The 24,484-nt window shown below is 38.1% G+C and overlaps 1 protein-coding gene across 6 annotated transcripts in view; it reads right to left on the bottom strand.

Annotated features, from left to right (window-relative positions):
• The window catches only part of PDE4B (phosphodiesterase 4B), a 585,950-nt gene that overhangs the window by 2,281 nt on the left and 559,185 nt on the right, over positions 1 to 24,484 (bottom strand). For 5 of the 6 annotated variants that reach the window (XM_050760551.1, XM_050760641.1, XM_050760693.1 and 2 more), the window contains 8 exons: positions 16,727 to 16,820; positions 10,405 to 10,583; positions 8,942 to 9,040; positions 8,638 to 8,802; positions 6,456 to 6,555; positions 4,368 to 4,522; positions 4,153 to 4,275; positions 3,245 to 3,427 (listed from right to left, as the gene is read on the bottom strand). In XM_050760551.1, the coding sequence (XP_050616508.1) occupies positions 3,245 to 3,427; positions 4,153 to 4,275; positions 4,368 to 4,522; positions 6,456 to 6,555; positions 8,638 to 8,802; positions 8,942 to 9,040; positions 10,405 to 10,583; positions 16,727 to 16,820 (1,098 nt within the window). Of the gene's footprint in view, positions 1 to 3,244; positions 3,428 to 4,152; positions 4,276 to 4,367; positions 4,523 to 6,455; positions 6,556 to 8,637; positions 8,803 to 8,941; positions 9,041 to 10,404; positions 10,584 to 16,726; positions 16,821 to 17,486; positions 23,537 to 24,484 lie in introns of those variants that run through there. The other variant, XM_050760863.1, reaches the window with a different exon arrangement.

Genomic DNA, 24,484 nt, shown 5'->3' with positions numbered 1-24,484 from the left:
CTGGAGAAAAATAAGATTACACATCTGTTATTGTGATGGTGCTTGAAAAGTAAACACAGTGTCCTGGTTTCCATGCAAAGAAAGAACATGAATAACCAGAAAGATCAATCATAATGGATTCCATGATTTGGGCACTCACTATATGGTGGGTCTCACACTGAATGCAATTGATGTATTCTCTCTTAATCCTGAAAAGTAAGTATTGCTGTATATTATTTAGAAAGGCAGAAACTACGACTTACTGAGATTAAATATCTTGTCAGAGGTCACATAACTAGTGAGTGGTGGAGCTGGGACTCAGCCCCAGCTTTGTCTGATCCCAAAACCTGTGTTCATCTCACTACAACAGACTGCATTTCCTTTTACGTGCGCCAGATAAGTCGTCTGGATGGAATCCTCGTGTTTTCCAGGGACCCAAAGACAAAGCACGACTCTGTCACTACTTGGATTCTGTGAGTCATTTTCTGAAGAAGGCAGGCCCAGGTCTAACGTGTTTTGACTCAATATTTTTTCCTTGCTAACTTTAAAATATGTTGCTATTCCAAAGTGATGAGGATCTGGCTCCTCATTACTCTGGAATTTCTCAAGTTCTGTGGAATGCTTTTGGCTGGTAGAGGAGTTTGATGAAACACGTGAAAATACTTTAAGCCCTGAAAGAAACACATATCCCCTTGGTGGACATTCATGCAATTGTTTTGGATCTATAGAGCACACGGTCATTTCCATCAAGAGAAAGAAGGGAAAATAAAAAACAATTAAGCAGTTCCTTTTGCTGGTGTTCCTGTGATTAAATACCAGGCTTATGGCTCTGTTATGGTTTACTCAGGGGCTATGCATCCTGCATGAGCTAGCAGTGTGGCCTTACGCTGGCCTCCTCATTGTTGGACAAACAGGAAACACTGGGGGTGGGGACAAGTAGAGAGAAAGAATAGGCACTAGCTGAATGAGAGAAGGGAATTCCCCTGCCATGGTCTGGGGAGCTAGAGAGATGCTAGGTTGGGATTTAGGGGTAGATGGGCAAAGGGCACCCACCCATGGGACATTATATAGGTCTCTTTCCACACTACTGGAAACTTCCCTTTATTAATATGTTGGTATTTGGCCAGTCATTTAATACATCCAAGTTGTACTGTACACAAGAACTTTGGTCATATGTGACTCTTTCATATATAAAATATATATATATGATGTCTGTGTGTGTGTGTGTATATATATATTTTCTTATTCTTCTTTCTGGTGCTTTCCTAGCCTTAAAAAGCAAGATTCACAGCAAAATCAGGGCATCTCCGATCTACACTGGTTATAAAAACTTGATCATACATGATTCAGATATTTCTCTCACTTCCACCCCCTCCTTTTCCCTCCCTTTTACTTCTTTACTTAATGAATGTTACAGACTATTTTCAAGGTGTTTTCCAGGGACCCAAAATAACAAGCTCAAGGTAATGGAGAAAATTGAATAAGCTGAACACAGTGCAGTCATTTCCTTTCTTCACTTGTTTTGCTTCTGCTAAGAAATGTTGAGAATTGTTTTGCAAGGTAGCTGCTATTTATTCCCTAGATCACAGGACGAGAGAGCTGTATGAATCCTGAGAGCACCCAGTAAAGAGCTTTACTGGTGGGCCAATCAGACAGTGTTCAGCAGAGCCCATCGGTGGGAAACACCAGAGTGGATAACGATGTTATGGCAACAGGAAGACCTGTCCCTAAGATGGAGAGTGGAGAGCTTTGGATGAGAGAGCTGCTGTAGTGGACCAAGAGGGCAGCTTTGAACCTGACATGCTGGAGAAATATCTGCTTTATCTATTTTGCAAGGCTGTTTGGGGGTCCAAGTAAGATAATATATGGAAAACGTGTGAAATGCTGCACAGAACATCATATAAACATAAAACATCACTGCTATTAATAAAATGGTGTTACTCCTCCTTACTGATTCATATCTTGTTCCACTTAAGCCTTTGGGCTATTTGAATTGACCCTCATTAACAATGTTAACTTGCATTTTTACAGCATATTAGACTTCAGATCACTTTCACAGATTTTTTTTTTTTTTTTTTTTTTTTTTGAAATGAAGCCTTGCTCTGTTGCCTAGGCTGGAATGCAGTGGCACAATCTCAGCTCACTACAACCTCTGCCTCCTGGGTTCAGGCGATTTTCCTGCCTCAGCTTCCCGAGTAGCTGGGACTACAGGCACACACCACCATGCCCAGCCAATTTTTTGTGTGTTTTTGGTAGAGACAACGTTTCACCGTGTTGGCCAGGCTGTTCTTGAACTCCTGACCTCAGGTGATCCACCCACCTCAGCCTCCCGTAGTCCTGGATTACAGGTGTGAGCCACTGTGTCCAGCCCTTTCACAGATTTTTTAAAACTCATTTAGTTGAGTTTCTTTAAGAAGCAACAAAATAAAAATTGCAAAGGAACTGTACATTAATATTACAAGTATATGCAAATTTGGGGTTTCCAGGTAGGAGGGAAAGAGGATAAATACTGACAATAAACAATCCAAATGTTTTTGGGATAAAGATCTTGGACAGTCTATGAACTAATTCTCAATCTCAGCTACTTGGCTCAGCCCATTCGTTTTCTTGAAAAACTCTGTGTGGATACTGATACTGTCCATTGCTGCATATTCTGCAGCTATTGGCATCTAGACATTTCTGTATTCACCTCCTCCAGACTATTGTCCCCTATCCTAAGCACACACAGAATGTGAAGCTTTGGACACAACTGGAAAATGTCAGCATGTTCTCAAAAGCATAGAAGCATCCCGGGAGGGAACACAAGACAGGGCTTTGACTATACGTTAAAAGAGACTGCCTCTGGTGATGGTTGCAGTGGGCTGATTAAGGACGAAGATAAAAACAGAGGACTGGAAGCAAGGGTGAGGAGCAGAGCTCTTGAATGAAGACAGAGCAAGAAGAAATCCAGAGGGATGGGATGGAGCAGATACCAGTGTTCAGATCATTCAGCTGGATTTGCAAACATCAGAGACAACTATCTAAATGATTTAGGGACACGTAATCCAAATTTTGATGGGTTTCTGATGACTACTTATCCCCACCCTGTGAAACTGAGTGTAATGGAGAAGTCACATGAGTCCTGACTATAATGGAACAAAATGCGTAACTGTCTCCTTCTCGTCTCATATATACATATTCTATTGGAAAAATGGAATTAAATAGAACCCTCCAGCTCTACAATCAGCAGAGCTCGCAAGTACTTTGAAAATCTCAAATTAGATACCTGGGATTTTTCCACAGAAGCTGTGTGTTTATCACACATTGGGCTAATTTCCATTCCCCTTTCCCGCTCTTTGTCTCCCTGCTGGAAAAATTCCTCCATGATGCGGTCTGTCCATTGCCGATACAATTCCAAGGACTTGGTGGGGTTGCTCAGGTCTGCACAGTGCACCATGTTGCGAAGGACCTGAAATCATCAATTTTTAGAAATCCCATAAAATTAGGTGTAAATACTGCCAGAACATCTCATCCTTCTCATACTAGTACGCTTGGTACTAAACCCTAGAACATTTTAATTGCATTATAATTATGACATAGGCACCAAAAAAAAAAAAAAAAATGGAATTACAATGGTGCTAGCCTGGGTCAGTTATTTACCTTTATAGAGTCCCAAAGGGGAAAATGTGTGTCTTCTTAGACTGACAGTCATTGAATTTAAAAATTGGAAGGAACATTAGAGGTCAGATGCTGCTATCATTTCCTCTTCTCAGTTTGGAAAGAATGCAAAGAATTACTCCAAGTAGATAACTTCATATTTTCCACTTGTGGAAAGAGGAGAACAGCTGATGGCAATTTGTATATCCAAAACAAACCTAACAAACTTCAAGTCAATGGGATTTAAATCCAAACACAAGCTTTTGGAACCAACAGTCACGTATGCCCTATTACAAATAGATTTTGCAATTTATTTATAGACCTAATAAGCAATTCCACAAATAGGGATTTTTTTTCCCTCATAAATTAGAGGATAAACTTGAATGTCCATTTTCCTTAGCTTGTTCTTAAGCCCTCAGCTATAGTAGTAGCCTAGGATATACCAAAAACTGAATTTATCTTTGTTTTCTTTTTCTAATTGTTGTTCAGCTTAGTTTGGTGTGGTTTTGTGTTAAATCAAAGACTTTCATCAAATACCTGAATGCGATCAGTATAGTTGTCTAGGAGAAGAACGCCTGAACTTGTAACTTTCTTCGTTTCTACCATTGTCTTCAGGTCTGCCAGCAGGCTCATATGTTTAGACATATCAGTTGCTAACACCTTGGGTAAAAAGAAAAGGAAAACTTTTAATAAATTCAGTCTATCAGAGAGAATGGCAGTAAGTGAGGAACGTAGAGAGGCTCAAGTCTTACCATGTCAATAACCATCTTCCTGAGTGTCTGACGCTGCTTCTTCGTGAGATTCATGAAGATGTCACAGTGTTCTTCTTGCAGCAGTTTGAAACCCACAGCAAGGTGATGATTTTCCAACACAGATTCATCATTATACATCAGAGCAAGTTCTGAATCTAAAAAATCAGACCAAATGATGACTTAATTAAAAAGGGATATGATTTGAATGTTGGCGTTATCTCAAAGTGAAATCAGACCTAGTTCTCTCCAAATTATTTCAAGAACCACCAGCCACATGCCATTTCCTCTTAGAGAAGCAGTGGCCCTCTACAAACAGAAGTCGTCAGTTTGTAAGCAAAAAATGCTTCTACTGGTGTATAAGCTTTCTCTGTGATTAAAATTCATTGTATTTTAAAATCCTTTTACTCATTCTATATCTCAGATGAAGAATTTAATATTAGGTAAGGGCATTCCTGAGCAGCTAAATCCTATTTTTATGTGTCTTCAAAAATTTTGTACTTTGGCAAAGAACAACGTGAAAGTACCACTAAACTTTATGCATTGTAATGAGATTTTCAAGCTATATTCACATTTTATATGCTCCCTAATCCCTGGCAATTGTGAATTTTGGATTGTCAAAGATAGTGTTTGATGTAAAACTTCATTTTACCCAAATAACATCACTTTTTAGAGCTTTCTGTTCATATGATACTATACATTACTACTTTTTTGGAACAATTCTGATGTCAAATTTTCTGTCTTTTTACTCTCTCCACGAGAAATTGCAGTATCTGGAAACCTAAGATGCAGCTTCCAGCATGCCTTTTATATAGAAGAATCACAGGCATCTTTTGTTAGACAGAAGTCTGCTTGGGAATATGGTCATCAGACTTATGAAACCACATTTTAATCAAGAATACCAGACAAGTGGTGGCAATGTGTTACTTAATTGCAGGTTCTGTTACACATATATCATTGCTTTAATAGTGTGCTCTGAGTACTAACCTCCGATGAGCACTCTTGTTTTGTTCATCCTGTGATCAAGGGCACTGATCTACAAGCAGGCTTTATATGTTGCAGTGCTATGGGTGACTGTAGTAGATAGATCATTTTTCTGTGTGAGGCTAACTGGCCTATATATGGATTGATTCATGACACCACACTCTACCAACTGATATAATCCATGCAGACACATAGCTGCCCCAACATTTTGTTTGTTCAATAGAAGAATGAAGTAAAAGAATCCAGTGTACTCCAAACCTAGGTCATTCAGATATTCTTTGGATAAAGGTCAAGGACTGATGATCAGGACTCTTTTGCAGCAAGTAGCTCAAAAAAGCATTTCTAGGAAACTATCAGTACTTGATGTTATTCATGACCACATTGGGATAACCAATATTCTCAAACTACTTAGATTTCCAGCACTTAGAGATAGTGCATTATTTGAGAGAATGAAAGGATTTTCAAAGATGTGAAAACTAAACATTTTAAGCATGACAAAAGCTTTGAGTATGGCTTGGGATCCTAAGGCTAGACACCCCTGGTCACTCAGGTCATTGCTACTCCCAATCCATAATCAAATCTATGCAGTTGGAGGAAAATGTATGGAACTTTTAATGACCCTTCCTTCTGAACTGTGGAAACTCATTCCAGTGCTTTTTACAGCATCTTATTTTTGCTTGGAGGTTCCCATGTGCAGATTTAACATTTGTGGCTGCTTCCCAAGCAGATAGGGACAGTAGTGAGTTACTATGTTCTGTGCAGAGTTTTGTATAATATCAAAAGTCATTATCATGGGATCACCAAACCTTTTCTTGTTCTTTATGAATAATTCCATATCTGTTATTCTTTCCTTACATATTGTATTTGCCAAACTTTGAGTACTTTTTATGGCTCCCCTATGACCCTCTCCAAGTTCTCCAAGCAGCTCAAACATTGTGTTGCCAGACTGGACTGAGTATCCACGAAAGGCCTGACCAGTTTGAGAGGAATGGAAGGATTGCCTCACTATTATCCTTGTGATTATCCATAATGAAAACATTAGGAGGAAAAAACTTAAGCAGTGAATCATACAATTATCTGGAATGACTGTTCTGGTGGTGAACTCACTTGTGTTGATGAGAAACTGATTGGAGACTCCAGGATGATCAACGTCATGGATAGCAGCTGCAAAAATGGCAGCCAGGATTTCCAAATCTGTGAAGACAGCCTGTTGGACAAATAAACACATTTAACTCCACATCCAATTTGCCTATCCTGCTTATTCAGTTTCATTTGTAAAGTATCCTACTTTATCCTTGTTGGGAGAGGGATTGTTGATTTATGTGATATCTCAATATACTAATTTAAGTAAATGTAGATTCTGTTCATCATCATAAAGTCTCTGACGTGAAAGGAATGATGGCCAGAGCTCAGCCTCACATCAAGCCTAAAGGCTGATGCTTGGAAAGACATTAGCACAAATCTCATGGAGTGTGTCAATGTCTAATGTTTGTTTCTTGGACCAGTGGTGTGGCAGCATGGTGCTTATGTAACACAAGCAGATACAAGTCAAAGAAGCAAAGAAGCAAGTCAGGCTGGCTCTGCTCTGAGATATAACAACCTTCATATGCTGTTAGCTGAATAACTTAGAGAAAATGGCCAAACTCCCGATTCATAAGATAAGCAATAAATTATTTCCTAAAGTGAAATTTATGGTGTGGTCACAAGCTTTTAGATATTACTCATTCATTCAACACGTATCCACTAATCATTTACTATGGGCAAGATTTGAGAACCTTCCTAAGAAGTGAAACCTGAGGCCCCGCTGCTCAATTCCTTCATGTCATGTCATGTCTGCCCCTACCCATGCACAATGATTCAAACCTAGGATTAATAAGGTATATATTGGTGCTCATTCTAGGGCTGAAATGTCTTCCCTCATCCTCTGGGATTAGTTAAATCTTCTGGTCCTTCCAATGCTAGCTTGAGGCAAGTTTCCACCTCTCCTATAAAGACCAATCCCATTACTCAAGCACTCACTGAACCCTCCCTTTTCTAAAAAGTTTGCAGCACTCATAGCCATTTTCTGGCCACTCAGTAGGTATACTATTAATAACACCAGGCAGTTGATAAATAGTGTTGCCTCACTCTGTGATACTTACACAGGGTATAAAAACAGTACTGTTTCTCTCCTTCAGAGGGATCAAACACCCTTAGCTCCATTTCACTTTCTCAAGATTTCTTGGATTTCTTTTCTTAGAAAATATGCAACTCAAGCAACAGAGTTGTGGCCAATCTTTTTTCACCTTCCAAACTGAATCTGTAAAGGTGAGGCTGGATAGGGCATGGCCAGTCCCTTCCTGCAGTGGTCCAGCACATTTTGGGAGTACTTGACCATCATTTTCATTTGTCAAGTAAGAGTATGACCTGCTGCATACATTGTTGATTATATTGGCATACACAAATGCATTAATCTGTGAAAGAAGGAGCTACAGCCACCTTCTCAGAGTTAGTATGGCAAACTATGAATATTGTTTCTCCTTGTTTCAGCATTATTAATTCTTCTGTTCTAGATTTTTAGTTACTATTTCTTCAATACACAGCATCAGTTTTATAATTTTTTAGGAGAAAAAGCCTCTGAATATTTACTACTAATAAGAAATGTAGAGAGTATTTTATAGTTCTGCGATACCCCCCTGGGAATATAGTGGTCTGTATATACCTAGGGTGGTGTTGGGCAGTTCAGATAAGTAATTGCATACTGAGAATATACTATCTACCAGACACTGAACAAGACATTTTGAGGTACATTGCATCCCTTACTAGAAATACAATGAAGAATAAGACATGATTCCTGCCCTGAAATCCTGTTAATTGCCTTATAGTTAAATACTTTTAATAGTAAGAGATGTAAAGGGAAGGTTACTCTGATATTAGAAAGCAAAGCAAGTAGAAATGTCATTCATTTTTTATAAATAGCTCAGTTAATGGATGTGATACATTTTATAAAGAACCAGTTCAAGTATGCAATGTGGTCTAATTACATTAATTTTGTAAGTATATTGCATATTGTAAGGCACTTAAAACATTTTTTTTTTTGTTTTTATTTTTTTTAGAGACAGGGTTGCCCAAGCAGGAGTCCAGGGGAGCAGTCATAGCTCACTGTAACCTTGAACCCCTGGGCTCAAGCAATCCTCCCAACTCAGCCTCCCGAGTAGCTAGGACTACAAGCACATGCTACTACATCTAGCTGGTATGGCATTTTTGAAGGAGGATGGGCAGGAATGCAAAACAGATCATAACTACTCACGTCTAATGCTGGTGTAGAAAGGAGAACGTGGGTTGACTGAGCTACATCAGCAGCGTGCAGGCTGTTGTGATATGCCACGTCAGAATGGTAATGGTCTTCTAAAGTCATCATATAGGTTATAAATGTGTCAGATGAGATTCTGAATGTCTTCAGGAGGTCTCTTTCCTATGTTGTAAAATGGATTAGAACATAAATAAGTAGATGTCCAAAGTGGAGGAAAGTTAAATCAGAAAAGCAAGATAGAAAAAAAAAATCATAAAGAGCCATCCAATTGGAAAGCCAGCAATCATTCCTGTTCACTCACCTGGAATATAGCATACATGATGCATGTTAGGGGCCTATTGTGGGAATATCCAGCCACATTAAAGATGTTAAGACCCCATTTGTTCAGGTCTTCCAGTTCCTGCAATTAAAAATTTAAAGGAATTTAGGAATAAGGAAAGTTGTGCTCACATGCCTCATTCTTTTAATTTATTTTTTGGACACTGGCTGCTTAAGTCTTTAGAGTGGCTCCTTAGAGCGCTTCGGTTGCATGAAAATCTGAAAGTTAAATTGCCTAGGAGGTCGTGTGTCCTCTTCAGGATAGCTATAAATTTCTGAACATTTTTTTATTCAGAAAAAGGAGAGTATCTATTTATAAATTTAGTTGCTGACCTATATTGGACATGCATCAGTCTTCAACCAACGTTGCTTTCAAAGTGGCCATAAGTGAACAGAGATCACTCTAGTTTAATTTCCCTGTCTCTCTCCTTGCTGCTTACTGGCCCATTAGTAACAGCTCGAAAATCAGTCTCAGGGAAAACTCCTCTGCCCTTTGGTTATCATCACTGAAAGCCAGATCAGGAAGACTCAGCTGTCAGAATGTGCATAAGTCAACCCAATTTAATGTAAAAGGTCATGAAGAATGCCAGTCATAAATTATATCCTAGGGCTTCTGGGCCACAGATGGACCTGGAAGAAACATCACTCAGTCCTGTGTTGTGAGATTATTCCAAGGTTATCTGATTTAAGGACCAATTTATTTCATTCTTAACAACTACCCAGAGTAAGAGATCCAGGCTTTCCATCACGACTTGGCCTAATGTTTAATCAACCTTCCTCTAATGGCAGCTTTCAGAAGGTCTTACTGCTCACAGTAAGCTGATTTCATATTCTCACAAAGTTGAGAGGACCTCAGTAGTCACCTTGTGTGGCCTCCTAAAGGATGTATGAATTCTTTCTATGCCTCCCTCCACTACTGGAGTTTGGGCTCCAGAGTCAGTGCTGTCAATTTCTCTTTATTTCTTTTCCAGCACTACCGATTAGTGCAGATTTTCCCATTGGTCCTCAGCATACAGTCCCTGAAATGTCCTCTGGGATAATTGAGACCTGCCTATTGACCTTTCCTGGGATTTTCCCCATGTCTCTTCGGAAGGATTCTTCATTCATAAGGAACTGTCCATAACAAACCTAACTCAAGACAAAACAAAAAAAGTGGTTCTTTGGTATGGAAAAAGGATCTTCCATTAGATACCCCAACAATGGCATTCTTAATAACTACCAGCATAAGAGATCCAGGCTCTCCCCCAAGACTTGGTCTCATGTTTAATCAACCTTCCTCTAATGACAGCTTTCAGAAGGCCTTACTGCTCACAGTAAACTCATTTCATATGAGCTTCCCTAACACAATAATGCAAAAGCAATCCCTACTGTTTTCTAAAAGGTATACGGCCATCCGTCTGCTGTAAAGCAGAGAGCTACATGCACAAAACCTGAGCTTATACACACCTTGGCCAGGTGATCTTCATTTTCAGTGTTGACTCCAAAGCGTGAGATGCTTGTATTGTTTAAGCTTGAACTATGCATTAATTTCTTCACTCCACTTATCTGGGTCATGAGCTGCTGCTTTTTCTTTTTCTCCCTGTCTTTCTGGGTGGGAGATGGGATCTCCACATCATTCTGCTTGTCTGCAACAGACAAAGGAATATGTTTTTCAGCACACGTGTCTATGAGAATCCACTGCAATATTCAAAACAACTCTAACCATCTGTAACAGCTTTAGAATCTTATAAAATCTTGTAGCACTATTTCACTGTATCTCTAGAGTAGTTCTATGAAGTAAGTGGGGAATATATAAAATTTGTTGAGAATGATAAGAAGATTTGTTGTTCCATGTTATTGCTAGGCAAATTAAAGCCCAGAGGAACTAAATAACTTGCCCAGAAAGCAAGAAAAATAGGACCCAAGACCAAATCTTCTGTTTTCAGTGTAATTTAGGAGAATTACCCTTATACATTTGCAAGGTGGAGCACCAATATTTATATGTAGATTTTTTAAATAAAGTGATTAACATATTTTTGTATAATAAAATGTTCATCAGATTAATAAAAACAGGTTTCATGATCTGCTCATCTTATCTTTACTTAAAAAATTTAAAAATCCATATGGCTTTAGCAGGGCTCAGTTTAAATAAGCAGTATATATGTTAGAAGTAGAAATGGGTCATAATCCTCAAACAATTACTTTAAGGACTTGGTTTATTACCCTTTGAGGTTTAGAGGAAGAATATAATTTCAGTTTTATTTCATGCCTTGTGTCTATTAATTCTACTAATAAATAATAATAAGGCCTCTCATTTGTAATAAGCATTACACTTACTAACACATTTAAGGTTATTACATATTTATGATATTTCATAATATTTTTAAAAGTTGTGTTACAACAAGGTAGCAGCAGAGCTTGGATCAGTGAAAAAAAAAAATGTGCCTACCTGCTTATAGAAGCTCTTTCCTTTACATTGTGCTGTTAAAAATATCAGCAATCAAATATTCCATTTCACTTCACAGGGAGATGTATGCTCAGTAATCCTGAAAAAATGTGTTAACTCTTTCAGGCCACAGGGATGCTGGTGGGTGCACAGAGGCAATTATTAAATTGCATAAAAACTACTTTATTGAACTAAATGACATCCTGTGGCTGAAAGAGTTAATGCAGCTTTCAAAAGTACCTACATTTACCTCTGCTAGTTACAGTGAAAATTAGTAGGAAGACAACTTTGCCATTTGAAAATGACATGCTCCCAGATGGCATTTTGGGATCTAGACGATTTGTTTTGACTCTTGCAGATAATGGCACAGTCACATGTTTTCCCCAGAGACCTCTGGCTGCTCATAGGCCCCTGTGGACACTTCATCAGAGCAAAGCAAGCACAGTGAGACAGTACCAGCTTTGTGTATACCTCACCTCTTCTCTGTGGGGCCGAAGCAAGGGAATTCTCCATCCCTGACATATCAATATTGTTTCTAGGTGTCCCACAAGCTCCTACACTCACAAGCCTACGACTTTTGCTTAGGGAGGAATTTTAGTGGTCATCTCAATTAGTTTAGGGGTTTCCAACCTAGTCCAGCATCAGAAGCACCCAGGAAACTTCAGAAAAATACAGATTTATAAGCCCCACCCAACCCTACTGAATCAGTATTTTCTTAAAAGATTCCCGAGTGACTTGGCTAATCAGAGCCAGGTTTGAGAACCAATAACAATCCCACACTCTCATTTTTCAGATGAAGTCAGCAACTTGCCCAAGCTCAAAGGGCAATTTATTTAACAGATATTTATTTTGCAATTACTTTGCTCCAGACACAGTGATTTAATAGCATAGAACCCAGGCCTTGAGGTTCCTGTTAAAAATCTCTTTCCTGCCACACAATCTCCGGCATAAAAACTGTATTTTATATAAGTTTGAAATTACTTTTCTCCCTGTCACTTTACTCCTAATAATTACTACTTTTTGCTAAAATGAAAGGCCACCACAGGGCCTGCCTTTCTAACCACCATTCTTCACCTCCAGTTAAAGAGGCTCGTAGATTCTCCTGTGTCACTGCACATATAACCATTTCTAGTAGGACTAGCAGCCTTTTCCCTTTGTTTAATTAAAGATTTCCCGCAACAGTGAGTAATTGAGCTGAACCACTACTGTGTCTGGAACACGGCAATGATGAAGAAGACCATTATTCACAAATAGTGCCAATTTGACATTAATGGGTGTTTCCCTATGCAGGCACTGGAACAACTAATAGGTTTCCCTATTCTGAATTTCCTCTATTAAATGCTTAGCCAGCATAGTGTGGAAATAATCAGAAACTCAGACTCGAAGAAATCACAATAAACACACTGAGTGAATTTACATTTATGGAATAGTCAGAAAACAGTGAGCAAACAGCCAGCCTGTATAAAACAAACAAAAAGCAGATACAAAAAATAGTCTCATCCAAATTCTGTTAATGGCTTAATTTGAGGTTCCTGTTTTGCTAGATCACACTTTTTAATTATGCAAAATTCCTAAGCTCTTTTCCTCACATCTTGAAAATTCTAAGTTCTAGATTTTGAGATGGTAAGTAGAAGATTTAAAAGGATAACTTTTCTCTGTACATGAAAATATTAACTAAATTGTAATATAACATCTAAAAATCTTGTATTATTTATTCTCCTTCTCCCTAGGTCCTGCTTTATTTCCCTTGAAATTAGACACTTCTATTTCCCCTTGTACCAGCAACCTGGAGGCTATTCTATCACAGCATCAATGAGTGCCTGGACTGGTAAATATAGTCTGCTGCCTGCCTTTCTCCCTGTCCTCCTGCATCACTTTTTTTTTTTTAAGATACGAGCAACACAAGTTTCACATATCTCTGGATTAAGGGATTTCCCTCCTACCTGGATGACACATTTTTAACATTTAATGACTCTTAGTGAGATATTGCTCTTCAAGTTTAAGGTAAATTGCTAAGGTCTTATTTTATGCTCACTGAAGTGGTTGCCAAGGTCTTACAGGAAACTTTTATATTATTAGAAACTGTTAATACATTTTTTTTTTTTTTTTTTTTTGAGACAGAGTTTTGCTCTTTTCGCCCAGGCTGGAGTGCAATGGTGTGATCTTGGCTCACTGCAACCTCCATCTCCTGGATTCAAGTGATTCTCCTGCCTCAGGCTCCCCAGTAGCTGGGACTACAGGCATGCACCACCACATCCAGCTATTTTTGTATTTTTAGTAGAGACGGGGTTTCACCATGTTGGCCAGGCTGGTCTCGAGCTCCTGACCTCAGGTGATCTGCCCATCTCGGCCTCTGAATATGCTGGATACAGGCGTGAGCCACCATGCCTGGCCTGTTAATAAACATTTTATTTTTAGGTCCCACAATCCTGATTCCTAAAGATTTGTTTCCAAAATGATATATGTATTACTTAAGAGTCCTTATGTGATTTTGTTCTATATATTCTGTGTTCCTAACAGCCTTCTTTCCTCGTTAAAGGATTGACAGGGTGTTTAGGTCTAGATGTCAAGAGAGCCAAGTCCTAGTTCTGGCTGAGGAATGTATTAGCCGAGTGATCTTGGTCAAGTTACCTCATCCCTCTGGGTCCTCTGTTTTCTCTCCTATAAAATGAGGGAATTGGACTACAAGGTTTTAGGGTCCCATGCAGATCAGAAGGTTTATGAAGAAGGCTTCATGGTCTTCCGGGAACATTCATCATGCTCACAGGATAAAACTAAGAGTTCCATGCCCTTCACTGTCAGTCTGGAAACAAACTTCATTTATTTGTTTTTTGAGATTGTCAAATTACAAGCCGAGGGTTCACCACAGAGAATCCAGATGGCCAGGTATGTCTTAGCAAAACTGATAAACTCAGTTCATATCAAAGTTATAGGAAGTTAGAGTTGGAAGGGATTTGAGATGTCATCTATACCAGTGCTCCCATTTTACAAGTGAGACAACTGATGCATCTTTTGTTCATATTATAGGTTTTTTCTTCCTATATCTTCTCAAGAACATTTAAAATTCCAATCTGCCTGTCTAGTCTATTTGATGGGGTTTACCCCATATACCCTCAAACATATATACCCACTGACACACACCACCCTCTTAATGCTGAGTCTACAAGGATTGAGATTCTAATAACCTTCCTCAACAATTTGTTCTTGAATTTAATTTTTGGAACAATGAGAAGCCAAATGACTGGTTTTGCTCAAGAGATCTGCCTAAATAGCAAGCACAATAGGCAAGAAAGAGTTGACATTTGCCTCATCTTGGACAGTGCTGAGACTCAGAGCTCATATTTAGCATCTTTTAAATTTTTTCTTTTTATTTTTTCCTACTCTCAGGAATGAATCATCTTTATTATCTTATCAGCTTTCTTTCTTGGTAGCCTATGGTGATAAAAAAGATTAATTAGTGGACTAAGATATTCTTGTTGTCCTTGGTAAGCAGATATTGAAAGAGACTACAAATGAAGAGGACTGCTTAAGTCCAGTCTTGGATGATTAAGGGTTCAGAGACTTCATATAACTTTAACTACAGTAGTGAGAATCTCTTCTGAGAAGTCCTCAAGCCCTCATATTTTAAAATGCAATGCTTATGAAGACAAAAATGGGTTCTTGCAGTTTTGATTTTATTCTCGTCTCCCACAGTCATTAACCTGTAAAATGTCCCTAAAACAGCTTCCAGCTAATGAAAAATCATTGGGCACTACACAGAGCAGGGTATATCTGAAATGCTCAGCAGAAGATCCCTTTCTTCAAATGTATTAAAGGAGAAGAAAAGGATCAGTATTTAATGTTTTCTGTAGAGTTACTTTCTAGGCACCTCTGGGAGCTAGGATGGATGAAAATTCTTCTCCTTTGTTCTCTGACAAAGGCGTTGCAACTGCAGCTGGAGAAAATTAAGTGCTGCAGACACTCACATACTAGAAACTGTTAGAAAGGCACTTGTTAATCATGTCTGGTGACCATCCACTGCAGAGTAATGCAGTAAGCTCTGTAAGAGACTGCTTAAAGAGAGGGCTGATTGATCTGCTGATAGCAAGAACTGCTTTGGTGTTAGAGAAATAGGATTGATCTTAGAAATAAAACCAGAAGAGGTATTTGTTTCAATAAGGCACATGTACACTTATGTTCATTGCAACACTATTCAGGATAGTAAAGACATGGAATCAACCTAAATGCCCATCAATGATAGACTGGCTAAAGAAAATATGCACATATACACAAGCATTTCCATAGATCCTCTGAAATTTAGGAGGAGGTTCCCAAATCTCTACTCTTGTCTTCTGCACTCCCACACGTCAAGGAAAATGCTCATTGATTTAATGCTATATGGCTATTCCAAAAAAGAAGAAAGGATGCAATGTTCAGCTGTGAGAGTGGGTCACTTCCCTGGAAAATGAGGTTTCATAAGCAAGCATAATTCAGCAGCAATTTAAAGTCAACAAAATCAGAATCTAAATGCTATCCATTTACTTTGATGCACAGATCTGCAGATTCTGTAAGACTTCTTAAATCAAAATTGTCCTAATAGGTTCATTATACAAAAGTTGCCTTTAAGACTGAATTCAAAAATCCCAAATAATCAAATAACATGCATGACAATAGTTGAGGACCATTCATGCAATCCTTTTTGGTCAGTATCATGTGTTAAATACCAGTAATGTAACAACAGAATAATGGATAAAGCATCAGATGGGAAAGAGAATAAGGCTGCTTGCAGAATATGAAATCCTTAAGATAGTATTAAAATTCTCCCCATACCATCCATTTATCTTTAATAAATAACTTAGCAAAGCAATAGTCAAATTATTCCCAAAGCTTATTCTCATGGACCAAATCACCATGGAATTATTCCTCAAGCATATCCCCTACAAAACATCATAGAGGAAACCTTTTGCTCAAAGCTCAGTTATTGAAGGAATTGAAAGGCTACCATGTCAGAGGAGCCAATGGAGCTGTCTCTAGGGCTTGGGTGATTGGATTTCCCTCATTACTTCAGAGGTCTTAGCAAAGATGGAAGTGGGCAGGCAGACAAGGTGGGGCTGAGGGCCGTTTAAATACAGTTAGCCCATAATAACCCTCTGTCTTGGATGGGTATTTTAATTCTTTTTTTCAAAAACATGATCTTTCTGCTTTTTTTTTTCTTTTGAAGACTGGCCTTAGTTATTATTTTAAATGGATTTTTATATGACTCAACTCCATCCCCAATTCACATGGGGATGTCCTTGATAGATTGTAGAAATTAATTCCGAAAACCCCAGTTATAAAACAGGTTTTTCCCAGTTATTATCTTACCTAAGAAAGTATTTGAAATGTATTCAGACACCTGGTTCCCTGACCGGCTCATCTCTGAGAGGTGTGTCAGCTCCCGGTTCAGCATTCTTTTGAACTGTTTATAAAGAACAAAAATGCATTAACCATTTTCAAAAGAGCAAATGTTCACTTTAAATGTTTCCAACTTTACTGTCCAGGAATCAAGAGGTTGGATGAGCAGATACCATTAGATAAATAGTACTGTTTCTACAAAATGTATCTCTTCAACTTGAAATTATTCCAACGTCACTTTTGGAAAAGAGGTTTTCTTAAGATTTCTTAGAATTAACAACTGATTACTTTTGAAGATGCAAACCTAGGAAAAGAAATTTTAATAGATGTCAAGATAATTCCACTTGAAACTGTAACTACTTTTAAAAATACATTTGTCTGAAATTACCTCTAAAATATAACTTAATAACCTATTTGGTGACAGGAGATTATATGTGAAAAGTTTAAGCGAAAAAGAAAAAAAAGAAGCATCTTTTAAAAAACAGAATTGAGTAAAAAGAATAGGGTTAAAACACAGCATAGTACACTTAAATAAAATGTAATATAACATGCTCTTATTTCAAAATAAGAGGTCCCAGTGGGTTACATGAACACACAAATTAAATCATTACAGATGTCCTCTATTTCACACAAAACACGCGCGCGCGCACACACACACACACACACACACACACACAGATACATGTTTCACATTTTATCAAAGACACAGAACACAATCAAATTAACCCACCTTGATGTAACCCCAAGATACAGATAACAAATAATTTGCCTCAGGCATTTTGGAATGCTCTCTTTGCCACAATCCACAAATCCCTTTGAAAGAATTCACGGTTCTGAGAGAGCAATCCCGAAAGGATCAGGAAAGCCCTGCAGATCCAGTGATAAAATAATCAAAACTTAGAAAAGACAAAACCTCCAAAATGTATGGCATTTCCTAAGCCAAACAAAGCCCATCTTCGCACTCCATTCTTGCAAGAAGCCTATGCTCCCTGCTTATTTCCTGGCAGAAGAGAGCAATGAAATCAGGAATTGCACGAAGGAGCAAGAGCCTGTCCAAATGTATTCAGCTGGCTGGTTTGAAGCACTTATGAATTATGAATAGTCCTGGTGGCCGAAGGGGTTTCCACTCTTCTACATTAGTCCTACTCAGCCGAACTCTGCAAGGAAGAAGCAATTCTTCTTTCCTGAGGAGTTGCCAGACTAGGAAACACAGCCATCTTTTAAAAAGGAGAAGATTAAAATGGAGGAAGCCCCATGAATATTTAAGTAAATCTGAAGTCGGTACCCTCCCCCATTTCAACTAGGTGTTCCTTAACCCTCTCTCTCCACTGCAGACCAGAATTCTGCAGATGCAGCCTCTGCACAAAAATCCAGCTGCTCTAATGGATCAAAGTGATGATGCATTTGATGAATCGACTTTCTGAACATTTAAACAAACATTTAAAAAAGGTTAGGACCGTGGCTGTTTTCAGACTAGGCTTGCCGGTACACAATAATTTTTGTGAACTAGCTTTTTGGAGGATTGTCGCACACCAAGCGTGTGCCAATGCATTTAGCCTCTTTTCATAGTAAAATGAATGGGAATGGAATTAATTTATTTCATTTGAAAAGTACTTCCTATGCAGCAAGTAAGTTTCTGCCCTCCATTAGCTCATTGATATGCATATTAGATTGCATTCGACAAATGTATTAAACTCTTTTAACCTTTCCATCTAAGATCCAGAGTGTGTTAGGAAATATGAACAGTCATAACTGAAAGAATGGTGAATTGTTTGAGATTTAGTGTTACCTCTTCTAACTCACATTAGAACTCTGAGGATTTAAATTAATTTTTATTTTATTTTAGGCATCCAGAGCATGTTGAGAAAGTCATTTCTTCCGTGCATGTTTCTCTCTCCCTTCTTCCCAGCCCCTCCCTTCTCCTTGTCAGCATTAGAGTACAGGCAAGGGGAAACACTAGAGCTTTACTGCAGTGGGATTCCCTGCCCCAGGCTCATCCCATTTCCCTCCTCATCTCTCCCCTCTGTTATCCTACCCCTGTACTCCCATAATTTCATTTATAGCAAGTTGAAGGAGTAGCAAAGCACCACGGCAACAACCCCGACTTGCAATTGGCTTTTTTTCCTGTGAGGCATTCCCCTTTCAAATGAGCATCAGCATCCAACAATAGCTTTATTTCAAGTATCCAAGCCCGGGGTTACGCCATGGCCTGTGCCTAGGAGACCTGGCTTTTGGAGGTGAAGCCAATGCAAGTCAGTATTTCTGCCTGCCGGCTCACTGCACCATGCATTGTTCTCAAAGATGTCCAATCACCCTCTTTTTGGGTAACCCTACTTGTGTATGTGGGTGTGTTTCCTATGATGATACAATATGTTAGTAACCAGGCATCTCTGAATCAATCATCTCAGCTAGCGTATTTTACTTATTGAACCTCCATGCAATTTTGAACCCCAGGTGAATCTGTGAATCGCATGACTTCCAAATTATTTAGTTTTAAAGATACAACTGCTCAGTCACAATGGCCTCTCATCTTAAATCCTTAAAAGACAGGTACTTAGGCTGAAGACTCAGAAGCTGAAGAAGACAAGTTTATTGCTCTGACCAATAAGCTGAATTTTGGGGAAGAAGTAAACTTTACTTGAATCATTGTAAACATATCTTGTAAAAAGCTTAGAGACAGATGATTTCTTCCATAATTTTCTCTGCACTAGACTTAGGCAAATATAACATTCAAACAGTTATCTCATTTTGGCTTCTTTAGTCTCTCTGAAACACTTAGGAATGTTTTAGAGTCAATCAGGTTGGTATTAGTTCAATAATCCCCTTTTTTTTCACTTATTTGTCAACCATTTATTGAATACCTAAAATGACCAGGGAAAAGAGTGATGATATAGCAGTGAAAAAAACAAAGGAACAAACAAAAACTCTTTTCATGTTTTTAATCAGCTTTCATTCTAGTAGGAATAGATATATTAGGGCACGTTGTTTAACCACAACAGCAAACAGTCTGGAGAGGGTGGGGCCAGTTCTTTATTAGCTATATCAGCATCTCTGCTCAGAAGATAGGAGCAGGTAGAAATTGAATCATAAAAGGCTATAAGAGGAAAGACTTCTCTGTTTATTTTCTTCCTATAGCCTCCCATTGCCACAGGACCCTGTTGGGATACATTGTCAATCACTTTCAATATGGGAACAGGGAGGTGGCTCTCAGCTGCAGGGCTGAAAATAAACCAAACTCCTCACCTTTCCTGCATAGTTTACTGAAAGGATCAGCGTACTCATCTAAGTCATTAACAGATGAATATCACCTTCCTCCTTTCCAGGCCTAAACTAGTTCTCCTAGGAGCCTTTTGCTAAGGGCATATAGCAATGCCACCAAAAAACAAAGTCATCTTAAGGCAATCATAAAACACACAACATGGCGAAGTATGCAAATGGAGGTCACTTAGTGTCAGAAACTAACCTAGTCCTTTAAATGTTGCTTAGCAACAACTGTTGGTTTTCCTCCTCCATAAGGGAGGGCCCAACCACACTGACGTGAAGGCAATCATTGCTCTCATCAAAAAGCACGTATGAAGGGCCCATTTATGTTGGGCTCTGTACAAACTAAGAAAGGCAGACATGGCCTTCAAGGAGCAGACAGCGGGGGGTGGAAGGGTATCTTTTACATTCTAGTATATGTAGAGTTGAGTTAGTATGACTAGCGTTTAACTGTGTGATGAGACACATTAAGAAACAGAATAGATATGAATTATGTTTGAAGTGAAGCCTGAGGAGACAGTTGAGGAGCTAGGCTTAGTTGGGTTTTCAGCAACTGACTCCCACATGGGAGTGTTTCTGTTGAGCCAGAGGCAGCCACTATGTAGTAGACGAATCTTGACTTTTCATTCTCGGCTCTCACTCTCCTGTGTAGTTACATCACCTCTCATGTGTAAAATGAAAATGATGCATGATTTTAGGATCTCAGCCTTTCAACCCTAACCTTTCATACTTGTATGATAAATTTTGTGGCTGCCTCCTACAGTTTGGACACATTATTTACCAGCAACCAAGACTTCCCAGAAAACAAAACTCCCTCTACATGACTGAGGAAAACAACTCAGATTGAAAATGCTTCAGACCGTAACAAAGGAAGGGAAGCATTTATCATCCCTCAGAGTTTTATAGTGTAAGACTTTTGGAGTTTATTAAGTTACATGTTTCATCCAGACTCAAAGGTAAAATAGCTCCTGGGTAAAACTGTGTCCCAAGGAGTTACTGGATTGAAAGGAAATGGGCATTATTTACTTTATTAAATGCAGTAGAGAAATTCACAAATAGGAACATTTATTTTAAAGATAAATGTGTCTCTACCATCTCACGCACACAGATACTATTTTCCCTAAGAATCTGCCTTCACAGGAAAACCCTGTTACAGCCTACCTAGAAATAATGTCCCCAGAGGAAATGGCCAATGCCACTTTTCAACACAGACAAGCAAAGTTTGTGAATGAACTCTTAGTAATAAAAAATTCCTCCAATGCCTTCTTAAGCTTATGCCCAACACTAGATTCACATATACTGCTAGAAATTGCAGCTATTTTTTGAAAAGGGAAGAAGGTATATTTTCTAGGTAAGTGATTTAATATTATTCGCCTAGAATATACCTTTTCTATAAAATTGTCTGATTTTTGGAATAAGTTCCTTTAATAGCGAAAAGTTATTTTAAAAGTAGAGAATAGGTAATAAAAGCTAAAATTCAGTTACACTTGATAGGAACATTTTGTTTGTTTGATGGCTTCAATTTTTCTTTAGTTTCAACACTGCATATAGAGATTATTTCATCCAAGCCAGTTTCTTCTGAAATGATAGGACACTTCTTCACTTTTCTATATTTCTTGTGGGGGAATTAGTTTGAGCTTTATGCAAAGATCTGCAGGCAAGATAGGCACCATCTTGGTAATGAGTTCTTAAACTAATCACATAGGTGGAGTGAATTGGAATGATCGCAGGCTCTTCTTAAATCTAAAATTTGGCGATTTTATGTTTTGAGAATAAAACAATCCAGAAGAGTGATAACACAGGAAGCTAGTATAAAGCCCATGAAAGAGCTCCTTCTAAGACTAATTTAGGCCTGTTGAGGGTGACCTGAAAAACACTTAGGAGTGAATCTTAAGTGATTAAAACTATTCTTTACCCTATCAAAGAAAAGCTAAAGCAGGTACCTTCCTCTCATGGATAATCTCAGGATGAGGTCAGTAGGAGAAAACTGTAAGAACAGAGAATAAAAAGGTGTCAAAGAGAGGAAGACAGCCCCAGCAGTTAGTTACTCTTGTGGGTGGCCGTCTACGCAGGAGCCCAGCTGTGAGACAGGCGCCTTATTGTGTGGGATCTTCCTGTTTTTGCAGAATGAAACAACTGCTGAAGTCATTAAAGTCACAATGACTTTATTAGGGACTAACTTTTGACTCATGTTTTATACGTTGTTAGTCATAACTTAAAAAGAATTCCCAGGCATCAGGAAAGTGAAGGGACTGAAAATTCCTTCTGAAGGCACAGAATGCTAGTAGTGGTAGAAAGAAGTTTAAACTGTAGTGATACAGTTTAGTGAGAAATGAAGAAAACAGAGTCTGTCCCTGTCTTAGGTTTGGCCCTAACCAAAGATGTAATCTTGGGTAAGCTGAATTAACTTCTTGGGGCTCAGTTTCTTTCGTGGTAAAATGGCTAGCTTCTAATCTTCCTTTTGACTTTCAGGAATTTTGCATGGAAAGAAATGAAGACCCAAAGAAGTAAAGCAAATCTAAGTTTAAAACGAAATAGAAAAAAACAGAATGGGGGATAGAGTGTACCTTGTCTAAAACTCCTTATGAAACTCACAATTTCCACAATTCTTAACATTTCAGATTATTTGACAATGTGCGTCTCATCTCTTCCCTCCTTTTTGCGTTTCCCTGTAATCTCTACCAATCATCTGAAACTTGATGTCCGGTTTCTTTATTGACAGGTTGGTCTTATTTGAAAAGCAAGTACAATTGAGTTGAGTTGGTAATATGGTCAAAGAAGTAATAATGGACATGCAATTGTCCATTAACATCTGCTTAATCAGCTAGAGTTCCATAATGGGTCATCTTAGCGAACAAGTTCTGCTGTACTAACATCTGCAGCAAACCTTTGGTGTGCCAGGGAACAAACACAGTGAGGTCATTCTCACTGTCCATGTGCCAAATCAGAAAGAAACTCTTCTAAACATGTTAGAATTGAGTGATTCTTTTCTTAAATGTTCAGCGATGTGGTAATCAATAAGTATCCAACGAAAAACAAGCATGAATATATCTACCATTATTCTGCATCAAAAATTATGATGAAGCAACCGTAGAATCAATTCTACTTGCTAGTTAGAGGACAAATATCTGCTCAAGTGACATATTAAAAGGCAAAGCAGGAAAAAAACATTAATGCCTTCATACAGAATTGAAAAATATCAAAAGATCAAACAAATTTGAATATAGCAGCTCTATATCTTGAGATTAGGGCTTGAACAGCTCTCCAAATTATTAGATATTTCTTCCTATCTATCTAACCCTTTTCTGCTGTTCATTTTTCTCAGAATTTCTGAAAACTTCTCAAGAGATGATATAACACACATTATTGGAACGCTAAAAAATCAACGTTTCCTAGACCCAAAATGATTCCCATAAGAATGTTTATAGCAATTTCTCAAGATCCAACATTCTCTCAACTCTGAAAGTTGCTGTAATGATGTAATCAAATTGACAAAAGATACTGTAACTATTTATACCTAAAGACTGATATAGTCACTATGCATTTTAAACTATATATATAATATTTATAAACTATATTATGTTTCCACAGATATAAGGTTTAGCAAATAAAAATTTGGGGCACCAAGTTAAATTTGAATTTCAGATAAAGAAGAGTTTTCTTTATCTTTTTTTTTTTTTAACTGTAAGTATAGTCCTGATATTGCATATCCAAATCACCTATGAAGAGATTGGATTTCCAGGCCATAAACTCATTATATATGTTAGGTTTAGGGACACTGTATATTTTTAGATAATTTAAAGTTTTTGAACTTTTCTTTTTGACAGAGGACTTTTCTTCCAATGAAACGTAAGACCTAAAACTGTTCCTGGAGCATCACAATTTCATTTCATATACTTGATCCTTCCCTTTTAATTTGTCTGTTAATAGAGAAAGACACAAAAAAAAGGAACTTTGAAGATTTGAGATGATGGTCTGATAATTAAATTTAGCAGAAACCTTTTTCAACAGATGACAAAAATCATCATGGTAACTGAGAAAAATCAAGGAATCAAGGTACATTATTCAGTTACTCTTTTGTTTTTCCATTTAAGCCTTTCTATATTTTTTTCTGTACAGGTATAATGGCTAATATTTAACTGAAAGCTTCTAGAGTCAATTCCAAGGCCACAGGGCATTAATATGATTCCAAAGTAGATGACAAAGGTTTCTTTGGAAACATTTCACAGCTAGAAGCTCTACAACTTACAGTATTTTTCAACAATCAGAAGACTTGTCATGGATCAGACCCACGGACCATCCAGTCTAGTGTCCTTTCCTGACCAGTGAAAAATAACACCTATGTTTTAGGACCTTCATATCTGACGTGAAAGTAGTTACACAGAACAGGGAAACTACCACCCAAATATTCTGCTTTCTTTTCATAACCCATATGTATTGGCCATGATTCTCTTTAAGAAGTGAATT

Source organism: Macaca thibetana, chromosome 1 (assembly GCF_024542745.1).
Source record: "Macaca thibetana thibetana isolate TM-01 chromosome 1, ASM2454274v1, whole genome shotgun sequence".
Classification (NCBI taxonomy): domain Eukaryota; kingdom Metazoa; phylum Chordata; class Mammalia; order Primates; family Cercopithecidae; genus Macaca; species Macaca thibetana.
This window is presented reverse-complemented; position numbering and strand designations above follow the sequence as displayed.